The sequence below is a fragment of the Melanaphis sacchari genome, unplaced genomic scaffold (genome assembly GCF_002803265.2).
Source record: "Melanaphis sacchari strain LSU unplaced genomic scaffold, SCAv2.0 Contig173_pilon_pilon, whole genome shotgun sequence".
NCBI classification, from domain to species: Eukaryota; Metazoa; Arthropoda; class Insecta; order Hemiptera; family Aphididae; genus Melanaphis; species Melanaphis sacchari.
The window spans coordinates 43,841-57,335 of record NW_020270810.1 but is presented as its reverse complement, the minus strand read 5'-3'; the positions used below and the strand labels follow the sequence as shown (position 1 = coordinate 57,335).

The 13,495-nt window shown below is 27.7% G+C and overlaps 1 protein-coding gene across 1 annotated transcript; it reads right to left on the bottom strand.

Annotated features, from left to right (window-relative positions):
* Window positions 1-1,427: 1,427 nt before the first annotated feature.
* Window positions 1,428-2,396, bottom strand: LOC112592375 (jerky protein homolog-like). Its single transcript, XM_025336400.1, has one exon. The coding sequence runs from the start codon at window positions 2,394-2,396 to the stop codon at window positions 1,428-1,430; it is 969 nt and encodes a 322-aa protein (XP_025192185.1).
* Between the last annotated feature and the right edge of the window lie 11,099 nt (window positions 2,397-13,495).

Here is a 13,495-nt window from a genome sequence, read left to right as displayed (position 1 = left end):
TCCACAATTGGTTGAATAGAATAGTGCTTTAAAAATTTTAATCTCAAAAAAACAAAAGTCAAAAACAGCATAGGTATTGCAGTCGCAATACTGCGTCTGTATAGTCAGATAGACATAGACTAAAGTCAGTAAAGTTACCCATCAGTCGTCGTCGGGTTGTCTTTATCATTGTTTTTATAATTTTATTATAATACGATTAATACGAGACACGTAGAATACGACAATGTTATAGAAGTAATAAATAAACAATATTTAATCTGCAGGTTAATAAAATACAGACTAAAAATAATATAATAATCGTTATTGTCGTAGGAGACAACGCGACGTGAACATAAATAGAACAAAATAACTGCAAACTTAGATAATTTAAAATAATTTTTATAAGTATTATTATTTTAAAACATAATCGGGTACTTCCCTATAATTTATTATTATTATACAGATTGCAGTTGTATAATGTAATTAAATCAATTCGTTTTTATAATTTTGTTTATACAACGATTTGTAGATTATAATATTTGAGACGTCTTTTTACTGATCATTACATTAATATTGTTTTGTTATATTGATATAAGAAAGATAAGTTTTGGATTTAACATATAGAACGTAACAAAATACAGTCGGGTCTCGATAATCCGAAGGTGATTGGGGAAAGGGGTCATTTGGATTAGCGATTTGTTCGGATTACCTATGGCTTAAAAAAAAACATCAATTTTACTGTAATTTATATTATGAAATTTTATTTTTATCTGTATTAATCGTGTAAAACCTTGTAATTTCAAAAGACAATGAATATATAAAAATATTAATATAATTATGAGTATAATTATAAACCTTACTATTTAAAATATTGATTTATTTTTTTTTTTGTTTTTTGTTCCTATTATGGATTGGTATGCCTTGTGCCCCAAACGTCTAAGCAACATTAGTTCTTCGCAGCTTTCATCGTTTTGTTCAGCCCACTGAATGGCCGTATTTAACGCTTTTGTGACTTCTGAAGCAGATATTTTTGAAGGGGGCAAAAATTCATCGTCTTCTTCCTTCTTAATATCTTCTTTGTTCACGGCATGCATGATTTCATCATAAATTAAAATTTCCTGGTGATGTATCTCTTTATCGCAGCCCTAAATTTCATCCTCAGTAATGGCTGTTTGGAGCCAACTTGGCTAAAAGTGGAGTAAGGATAATGTTTCCCTCCTGAACTTCAGTGGTTTCGTTCACATCCACCAGTTGTGGACTAAGATTTTTCCATGACATTTTAATCAGATGTGACGAGACAGATAACTAACAATTAGCCAAGTTAAAACGACATCTTTAAGATTGGTTTTTTTCAAAGCTGCTACCAAGTCAACTCCGTTTTCTTCATCCGCCAAAATATTCATAAGTAAAGTTTTTCGGTAATTCAATTTTATGTTTTGGATAACATTCTAATCCATTGGTTGAATCGTAGCAGTTGTATTTGGTGGAAGAAACATCGCAAAAATGTTGCCATCTTCATTGCGAAGTTCATCTGCATATGGGTGATCTGGGCAGTTATCCAATAGTAATACAGCTTCCATAGGAAAATTGATTGAAGAAAGATGACGACGAACGCTAAGAACAAATTCATTGTTGAACCAATCTAAAAATAAATCTCTTGTTACCCACGCATTCTTCTGCCCTCGGTAGCACACAGGAAGTGCAGCCGATTTCAATGCACGAGGCTTTTGAGCCTTTCCTACAACAAGTAAACGAAGTTTATGGTTGCCCGTCGCATTAGTGCAAGGCATAAAAGTGACTCTTTCTTTCATAATCTTTCTACCGGGAGCGGCTTTTTCTGTAGATGACACTAAAGTGTGTTCAGGCAACATTCGCCAAAACAATCCAGATTCGTCGGCATTGTAAATTTGTTCTGCTTTAAAATTTTTTTGTATGACAAGTTGTTCAAAGTATTTTTGGAACGGTTCGATGCAATCAACTTTACTCGAAAGTTTTTCACCAGAAATTTTGAGATGCCTTATCCCATGACGTTTTTTGAAATTGTCTAACCAACCTTTGCACGCATTAAAAGAATGGTTATTTTTTGAGAATTGGCGGTGAAAAGATCGTGCTTTTTCACAAAGCATTTCACCACTCACTGGAACGTGTAAACGTCTTTGTTGGATAAACCACATAAAAACCGCACTTTCAACATTTGGATTTTCTGGTTTTTTCAATGTTTTACGCTTACCTGGACCATTTTCCGTTTCAATGACAAACTTCTCTATTTTTTCCTTGTTATTTTTAATATCACTGATGGTAGATACACCTATCCCAAATTGTTTTGAGATAGTACTGTAGCTGGTCCCTTTGTTAATTAACTGTATAACTTTTAACATATCTTGTAATTTTAATGTAACATGCTTACGTGGATCCATTTTAAGAAAAATACGCAAATAAATGTTACAATACGCAGTGTAAAACGATCTTTATGCAGTACGACACTCAACTGACGAACGTATGTAATCGACGTTCATATCTAAACGACATACATGTGCGATTACAAACATAATCGAAAAATTTTATTAGCGGAAAATATTATTTATTAATACATACATACATACGTACATATTACATACAGCGATAAGGTAATTACTCAAGCCCGTTCGGATTACCGCGTCTTTCGGATTAGCCTGTGTTCGGATTATCGAGACCCGACTGTAATTGTATAATTTTTCAATTACAGGGATACACGATTTTGGTCGGGTTCTTATTTTGGTGGGTACACACGAATTGCCTACCAAAACAGGTAGACGAATATTTTTGAACGAATCGCGTCCCAGATGCATTTCGTGTTACCTTTTCATCTACAGTTAAATATTGTAAGGGGTTCCTAAAATGATATTTCCATAATAAAGATATGTCAAGTTATATAAAAAAATTTAAATTTAATAATATGATAATAATATAGATTATAAGTCATAATAACATTCTTATTTATAAAAAAAAATTAAAATTGAATTCTAAAAATATAATTATATCATTTTCTGTATTTATATTTTTGGCTGATGTATTAACATAGTCTTTAATTGTAATCTCATTATTGTTTAATTGTTTAATTTTATTTTCTATAAATAGTATTCTTTGTCTTACTGCTTTTCTAGGTACTTCTTATTATTGTGGTATTAGTTTGCACATTTTTTAAAACGTCTATAAATTTATATATATTCGGGTGAGGAGAATCAAAACATTTTTTTAAATTTCGAATGAAAAGATTCGCATGTATTCGTTGTTCTTTGTGAGCTACAACTTTTTTCTGCCCACAATTCTGGAGGAAAATTAAATTTTCACTTATGTATTTTTTGTACTAAATAGTAAGCAAATTCTATAGTTTTGTGTTTGTCTGGTTAAATAGCAGACATTTTAAACGAAAATAAATCTCCAATCTCATGTGGTTCTAGGAAAGATAATCCAAACGTCAATGTTAAGTACTTGCCTATTTCATTATTTAGGTTTTAGTCTGAAGCCAAGCCTAGTTCTTGTATTTTTCTCCACCAAGATTAGCTGAGATGAAATTGAAAACCTCTTATTAAGGTAGTTGGCCATACTCTATTAATGGCATTATGTATTGCTTTTTCAAAATCCACGTAAATTATTTTTGGAGTTAATGTGGGATTTATTTTGGTGATTTCGTGATTAATTGTTTTAAATGCTTCAAAATAACTTAATGTTTGCTTATATTTTAATAAAAAAAAATACACGTGGATTATAAAAACCATTATGTAATCCATGAATTGTGAATAACTGACAGAAAAATTTAGTACAATAATCAAAAGTACCATCTACGTAAAATACACTTATTTTACTAAAAAATCTCAGGTTAGATTGACATGAAAATATAACTATCACATTGTCAGAGTTATTAAATAGTACAAATTGTTCGTTGTCTATAGTTTTAATTTCTATATATGTAGTTTAAAATAGAATGAACCTCATTGATATTATTTGGTAAATGAGGGTAACTGGTTTTAAGTGCATAATGCATATTATTTTTTATATAATATGTGACATCAATTAATGTTAGTGTGGGCACGTTTTCTTCTTTTAATTGTGTATGAAATAATTTACTTGATCGTTCTGATACGTCTATAATCAGTATAAGTTTTAAACCATTACTAAATTTTTGGCGATTCAGAATATTTACTTTTATTTTATCGTGATTGAAAAATTAAATTACTGAAACTAATCTTTATTTTATCTTCAAAATCTATTCGTAAAAAAGGTCTGCAGTTTTTATTTGTACACCTCCATCTAATATATCCATTAGAATAATTTTTGTGACAATCAAATTTAAAATCATTAACGACTTTTAATATTTTACCTTTTTCACTTAACATTGTTGACATAATAAGTTCATTTTACATTTTAATAAAAAGTTTTAACTAATAATATTATCAATAATTAAATTTAATATTGAACACAGTGCATATGATCGCAGACCACTCCGAAATAATGTAAGAATTAAATTCTGATGTCACTAATTTTATTTGTAATGTTATATCTGATTTCACTGCAGTGGTGTTAATATTATACATTACCTATGCTGTAATGTGCATACTATATTATCTTATAATATAGCGTCTCGGTTGTAATCCATAGTTACTTATCGATTGGGAAATGAGAAGTGTGTATGGTCTCTGATAAACCTAGTCGCATATTCCGCTGCGTGGTCCGTCGAACTAAAAACGTATTGGTTTATTTTTAATAAACGTCACGGAATACGCAGTGTTTGAAACGCGGCAAATACACCATGTATAGCTCCTGCCTAAAAGTACAAACCACTTAAAACAATTTTTCATAAAACATTATTATGTTAATGATAAAAATTTGATTATTATTATTGTTTTTTTTTTAAAAAAAAAATTTAAAAATATCAAAATCAAAAATAAATTTGTAAACCACTGGAAAGCTTAAAAAAAAAATGTTAACTTATAAGGTAACACGAATTAAAAAATAAATATAAATTTAATATAACACGTTCTAAAAGGTTCATATACCTGTTTTGGTACGCAATTCGTGTGCACCGATTTTGGTATATTACTAAGCAATTAATGAAACTATTTGTGTGGGTCTCAGAATTAATTATAGCATAAACATTATAGGCTGAATTTGAGGAGGGTTATTAGGGGACAGTTGGCTACTTGGCTCTCACAAATTAAAAGAGCAAACTTATCATTTTAAATAAGTTAGTAAATTATGTTTAATTATTACCCCCCGCCCATCAAATAAAAACTCAATGTTACATTGTGTTAAGAATAGGTTAATAAAGTAATGTATAAAACTAACTGCTCAAACTGATTAACCTATTTCCTTACTACGTAGTTACTTAAATGTATTATTTATGATTGTTATTAATATTTTATAAATAATAGATCTACCTACAATTAGAGTATTGTAACTTGATACCTTCGAAATTCAAATTAATTATAAGTAGAGTAATTAAGGCACATTTATACCAATGGGGGCAAATATATTTTTAGGCAAAGGATGCTGTAGCATCCCAGCATCCCAGCCAGTCCACGTCTGGTTAAATATTAATTAGAGGTAAGTACCTCTACAATATTTAACAAACGTTACTATAATTAATTCGTAAATTTTCTACTTTAAATTAAATAATTTATCTCATTATATCATCTATAGAGGAATGACGATGAAAAGATAAGCCAATATCAAGGATGGTTATATAGTATTAAGTTATGGAAATCCGTGGACAATAATGCTGTATATAAAAAATATATTACCACGTACAAATATATAATTGGTTACTTTAATTTTACTGAATATAATATTTCAATGAAATATCTATTTAAATCAATCGAAAGGCCTGTCTTAAACATCGAAGTAAGTAAAATATCATAACATTAACCTTCGTAAAAACAATTTGAAAAATGTTTAAATATCATGTCTGGTATTCTAATGACACGGTAATTGATTTTTAAAATATTATAAATATTAATTACTTAATATTATACAAATAAATATGCAAATTATGCACTATTGCAATATCATGCTAATATTGGTAAATATATAAGTATAAAATTTCAAGTATAAACGTGTAAAATATAATATATCTTTTTATACACTAATAATTTAAAGATCATGAAACAATGTCAATAGTTTCGGCTAGAGTTTTTAGTTTTAATTGTTTTAAATAGAAAATAAGATAACTGTATAAATGTAATAAATTAATTGATTTCGATAGAATTTATAATAATTTTTAATAATTGACGTTTAATTGGAGTTTAACTTTTAGCTATATAGCTAATATACAATTCTTTCTAATATTAACTAGTATCAATCCTGGTTGTGCTACTGAATAATGCGAATCACACATGATGTGTAATTCTACAGGATATAACATTATTACCTATATTAAAAATAAAAAACGTTGATAGCGGAATGGAAAATTACCAATAGGAAGATTAGAATTCATTACTTCGGTAGGTTAGGTAACCAGTACATACGTATTACCATTATAGTGACAGCATTGTTTTATTTATTGTGTTTAACTCATAGGCGTAACCAGACCTTAAAATTAGGGGGGGCTTCAACCCTAGAATTTTTATTATAAGTAAATTAAGTGGGAGGCTATGCCCCCCATACCCCCAAAACACCTTACAATCATTGATTATACATGTAATATGAATGTAAATTAATATTTAATTATAAAACAAATAATAAACCAAGTGGTATTGAGGTTAAATATTTATATATTAACATATTATTAAGTATTATTTTAGATATAAAGAATTTAACGATTTTTAGTTTATTGACCAACTTCTTAGTAGGGAGTATTTGTGTAGTAAAAATTACACAACATGATACGTCTTACACACGATCATTACATACAATAATATAGTTTAAATTAATATTTTTTCAAGATATTAATAAAAAGAAATAAAACGATATTTTAAATTTAAATATTACTATATTGGTGGGTGTGTGGGACTAGGAATTATGACTGGGGGGGCTAAAATTTATACTGGCGGGACTAAGCCCCCCAAGTCCCCCCCTAGTTACGCGCCTATGGTTTAACTATATTTTTGTTGAAATTCGTCAACTCATTGTTAATTATACAACAATTCAAATATATTATAAGTATGTACATAATTAAATAATTATTTAGTTTTCTCATGTTTTTAATTTTATCTATTTATAATAAAAGTGATATTGTAAAAGTACGAAAAAATTTAAAAAATTTTACAAGGTCGCTCAATGCACTTAAAAATACTAAATATAAAATAATAATATACCTATGATAATTTTATTTTGTAATGTTTAATTTAATTATAAATGTAGTTTTAAATTATATTAGGAACAATAAAAAGTAAATACAAACTGGTTCATTACATTACATAACTATAGTGTTGATAAAGTGTATAAAAATTATATGGTTTACAACAAATTAAATTTGTAACAAAATTGTATTTTTGGAATCAGGAAAATCTTTTCTGTGTTTTTCGATTACTTGCAGAATATTTTGCTGTTGTTTTTCTTGATTTGTAAAAGTTCCATTAAATGATGTCATCAATGCTATACCTCTTTCAGCTGCATTATTAACCGCTTTGAGAGCTTTTACTTTTTTATATCCATCCAGAAATTCCGTACTATTTTTCCAAGTACTTGGGTATGTTGGCTTATATGTAATATTTGTAAAAAAATCATTTAATTCACAATTTGAAATACTATGTACTGGTATTTTTATTCTGTGTTTAAGAACATTAGTTCCAATTTTGTCTAGAGACTTGACCATTTTTAATTTAATATCATCTGAAACTTGATTGTCAATAAATTCCAATCAAATTATTGTATCACTAAGATACCATTAATGTCCGGAAAAAATGTTTAAGGCTAATTTATAAATACCATTACTTGTATTTTTGTACTCATTCATATTTTTCATGAAATTCAAATAATTTAGTGGTGCACCTGAAGCACCAGTTGAAATAAACCATGTTTTTAAACAAACTCTCATTATGAACAAAGTAAAATGTTCCAAGTTTCATAATTCTGTATCTTTTAGTTCAAATTGTAAACGAAACAAAACAATTTTTAAACTATAAATTATTTTTGCCATCCACCTTGCTCGATGACAAGCTCCGGGTTTTTAAAACCATTTTTTTTCGGGAAGCTTTTCACCGAGGAAATATAAACTAAATTGCAGTAACTCTTTATAGTCATCACATGGTTGAAACTCAGTTAATTGTTCAAAAATAAATTTTACCATATCAGTTTTTATCACATTTAAATTTGATGATAGAAATATATTTATTAAGCCATTTTTAAATCCCTCATTATTTATATGTTGGGCCAAGATTTTGAAAATTGTTTAAATATTGCAATATTTGGTCCATTTGGTGGACCCATTAATTAATCAAACACTTTACCTACAAAAATTTTAAAAATATGATGTCGACAGGCCAATTTTAACAATACATTATTCCATAATCCATTTCTATGTACAATTATTAAATTGTTAAAAATAATTACATTTAAGTATACTTCAACCATTTACGTAGGACAATAAGACATGTTACTAAAAACTAGTGCTGTCCTTATAAAATAAGTACGTCTGGTCACTACACTTATAAAATACCGGGAGGACAGTCAGTCGATTATCTGATATCTCACACCATTGTGTATGAGTATCCTCAGTTACGTCAGTCCATTTTTTATCGCGTATTCTTTACATGTAGAAAGTGTATACAAAATAATGTTTGTGTTAACTTTAATAAAATAATTACGAAATCGCTTTGCGACCTCATCTGCGCCGCAATAATAAAGTTCAATAAACTTTTTATTAATAAGTAATTGTTTTTTAATTCTATTTTTAATAAATAACACATTTATTATATATATATATATATTAGGGTGCCACTTATTTTAAGATTTGGTTTTTTAAAAGTTCGCTGTTTAAGATTTGGTTATGTATAATCTTAAAATAATACCAGCAAAGTTTTATTATTTTGGGATAAGATTAACACGTGCCGATTTCAATTTAAAGTTTTAATATGAAAAAAAAATATTTTTTTCGGTATATTCCACTTTTAGTTAATTTAAAATGTTATGAATACATAATAAACTGTAATAAAAATTATTCTCTAGTATTTAAGTAGAACTTGAATATAGTTTTAAGTTGTGGAACATGAAAAACACAAATTATTTAATGAAATTTGGAATTAAAATAACTTCTTAAAAATATTTAATGTTGATTTAGGATATTTTTGGCGATAATCTTGTATGGTCTGTAAAATAAAAATTAAAAACATAGCTTGAATAATTTAAATTGAAGCTATATTAATAGGAGATATTTACCTGTAAAAGAAACTGCTTCTGATTTTCGTCTCTTGTTACTTTTTGTTCAAATTCTTCAATTAATTTAATGCCTCTCTCTCTGTAACATCGTTTACTACTTTTAATTTCTGTATTATATCTTCACCATTTTTGTAATTATTTGAACTACTCCAATTGTTAGGGTGAGTTTTTTAAAAATCACTATTTATTTTAAATCTTTTAAATACCTTTTGAGATTTTCTTCCATTAAGATTTATCAAAATTGTATTGTCATCATTATTTAGAAACAACGGAATTTCGTATTTTTTTAAAACTAATTTTTTGGGGGTATCGTTATCTTCTCTTTCATCGTTTCCTTCTTCTTCTTCTTCGTTGCTGTCTTCAATTATTTTCTTAGCAATAAGTAGTTTCGTTTCATTATCTACTCTTGGATCAAATAATGCAAAAGTTGAACATTCTTCATTTAAATAGTACAAATAGTTCACAAATTTTCTAATTGTGGCCTCAGATATAGTTTTATTAATTTCAGAATACTCATATAACTTTCTTAAAAATTGAATATCATTTTAAGGGAGCCATCTCCTGTTAGAGGCAGTAAACCAATACATAGCATAACATTTTATAATAAATCAGTTAAGTTCTACAAGTGAGTTTTCCTTTTGTTTAGTTAACTTAAACTGATTTCTAAATAAAAATATTTTGAGGCTGTAAATTCATTTAGCCATCTATCTTGCTAAATGATATGCTCTTGGTTTCTTGAATTTGATCCCTCCCGGCGGAACTCCACCCGAAAAAATAATGATTCAAGAAATTCTTTATAATCATCATGTGGAAAAGCTACACTATAACATGTGTGTTAGCCTATTTAAACAAAATTTTAATACCTCATCAATGTCATCTTTTAAAATATCTTGAACGCTAGAATGAGATATTCCCGTAGAAAATTCAGATATTTTTAAAGCATTCTATTTACTTTTAAATTTATTAAAGAGTGGAATATCTAGTACAGATATGGGGGCTTACTTTACAAACTGTAAAAACTGTTGACAAAATAATTTCATATATATGATGACGGTAACCAAAAAACAAAATATTCCTCTCAATTTTTCTCTCTAGTAATGAACACGCACCTTTAAATGTTCCTGTATTCGAGGCTGTTGTGTAAAAAATAATTTGTCAAACCCCAGTTATTGATAAGTTCATAAACAGCGGAAGATATTTCAACACCGGTGCCAGCCGGTATTTCTGGTACTCCTAAAAGTTTATCGGTTTGATGGGGTGTGGCAATTACTGCTAATCTATCAATTTTCTTTCCGGTTATATTTGACAATAATTTTGTATCCCAATGTAATGTAGCGGTATCTATTTTTAAATTCAAAAAACTTTCTCTCACCTGTTGATTGTACGTTTCGCGATACTTTGCTCTTGCTTTTCGAACAGATGTGCGATTAACTACATACCCAGCTGGATCCAATGAAGCTGCTTCCAAAAAAAGCTATTAGTAACTGTATCTCGTTCACTAATTTTGCATTTATTAAATACTGCAGTCAATCGTGGTGTCAAAATTTCTTTACAAGCTCGTTTAGGTTTTACGCCAATTGTTTCTTCCTCAATATTTGAAATTTGGCCTTCGTTTTCAAATTTTATCTCCATATTAGAATCAGAATTATTTAAATCCAAACAAACCATAATTGCTAAATAAGAATACATAAACACAATTTTTTTATTTCATAGTAAATTTATATGATTTCAATATCTTTGAATTTTATTTGTTAGATTATTATATAATTTACCTGATGATAAAGACTGCATTTTTAAATAATTTTCATGTCTCGTTTTTCTTTTCTTCGCGAGATAATTTTCGTTTTTTAACTCCTGCTAGTTTTTTATGTATTCTCAACATTGAAACTGGACGTCCTTTTTCTCTTTGTTTACTTAAAAACAGTCTATCCTCTTCAATTTTAATTTGATCTAAGGCATTTTGTTGCGCAATGTCAAATAAATCATCTAGTTTATCCAAAAATACATTTTCTTTTTTCTTTATAATATATTCAGATTTTTTTCATGTTTTTTGATAGTGATCTCCACTCTTCAGAGAACTTTTTTAATTTTTCTTTGCACTTATGAGGTTCTTGAGTCGGTGTATACGTGTTTTCTCAAAAATACTAAACACTCATCAGTTACTAGAACTGCGCTCTCGTTCAAATTTAATTTTTCCATTCTTAAATTGTACATTAAAACTTTTAAACAGTCCCCTCTTGATGGTAATTTACTGCCAGTGATCTGGTGTTTCATATAACCAACAAGAAAAATGTTTTCACGTAATGGCATTTTAAATAAGAGAAAAAATACAAAATATTTATCACAGAAAAGTAACTGAACAAAAATAAGAAGTCTATTAACTGTCAGTACGTAACTTGCCTAGATCGATTACGAATCGTTACTAAATATAAAATAATTAATAATTTATCATGGATTTCGACGATTTTATGTTCAATTGTTAAATATCTTGAAATAGTTTTATTTAAGATAACGTCGATTACAAAAAAAATAGATAAATATTTCAGAAACCCGTACATAAACGTATATTTTTATAATAATTGATTACAGTTTTAAAAATAGCTAGAATGGCATATGTAATATTGTTATACATAATAAACGAATATTACAGATAAAGTAGTATTGTTTCGATTTAAATTAACGTATCCAATATTTCAAATTAATAATGTACTATAATATTATGAAAATAATTTATTTTCTTATAAAAATGATTGGAATTATACAGGGTTCAGCAGTGAAACCGGATGTTTTGAGGTGGGGAATAGAAGGTCGTAATATGGTGGGCAACGTTGTATGACAATCATCGTTATCACCACGGTCTACCATTTAGTAACAATGAATCGGTGACAGGTGAATCAATTTCCATAAATATGCTGCGAGAGGTCATGCAAAACTTTAAATTCCGACTACAAGAATGCATAAACAACAATGGATGTCATTTGGCAAACGTAGTACATAAAAAATAGTATTTTTTTGTATTGAACATAAAATTGTAACTCTTAAACTTTATATTTATTAAAATTAATTAATTCATTAAATAGTAATTAAGTATTGAAATCATCCCGTTTCACTGCCGGACCCTGTATTAGGTAATACAATATAATATTTTATAAAAACTTTAAGTTCAAATCGGCACGTGTTTAAGTTGTGGAAATGGGTTGAAAATGTATACGGTTTATATTTAAGCTATATAGAACAACATATTGAGTAGCAATCTTATAAAAAAAAAAAAAATACCACCTATGAATAAGTGGCACCCTAATATATATATAATCTATATTTATTTATAAAATATTGTAAAGTTTTACACTTAATCAACATATTATTTATACAATGTTAACTTATTTACATTCTGCCAAGTAGGTAAACAATATGTTAATTAAGTGTTTAACTTTACAATTTCCTATTAATCTTATTTATCGTCATACGTATTCGTAATATTACAAAATGTCATTTATTATTTAGATTTAATATTGTATCACGTCTTTTAAAGGTATAAAAATCACTAAATGTAATGCAACTACAGGAATTTATTTTAACTAACATTTTTTTACGCAGAGTTACTTAAAAAGAAGTGATTTAGGTGTGATAATAATAAACACAAAAACAGTTATTTATATGACAAATGAACTTAGTACTTAGTTCGATCACAATCTAAAGATATTAATAATATAGTAGTTTTATCGTTTTATGACAGAATTAATTTTTCTTCTGAAAAAAAAATAATAAATATTTATTTTTTTTTTAGGATAGATTAATGAACTATTATGCGGTTCAAATGGCATTAAATGCAATTGAAAAGTACGATGAAGTAGAAAATCCAAAAAATGAGGACAAATTAAGTTTATTTCTAAGACATGTACAAATTAATACACGTTTTGCAGGTAATTCAGATCAAAAATGAAATTATAATTGTTATAGACAATAGTTTATAATAAAAAATATATCCTTTATTAAAATTAATTTGTTAATTATCATTTAACATAGAGGTCACCAATTAATATTTTCCGCGGGCCACATTAAGAATTCGGAAAATTCTCGCGGGCCATAAAAATTCAAAGTACATAATATTTATTATAATATGCTGGTTGGTTAAAAATACATTATTCTTTATTTCCAAAAA

What these genes read in the sequence shown, in the direction of transcription:
- LOC112592375 (XM_025336400.1), bottom strand. Translation starts at nt 2,396, where the DNA reads ATGGATCCACGTAAGCATGTTACATTAAAATTACAAGATATGTTAAAA.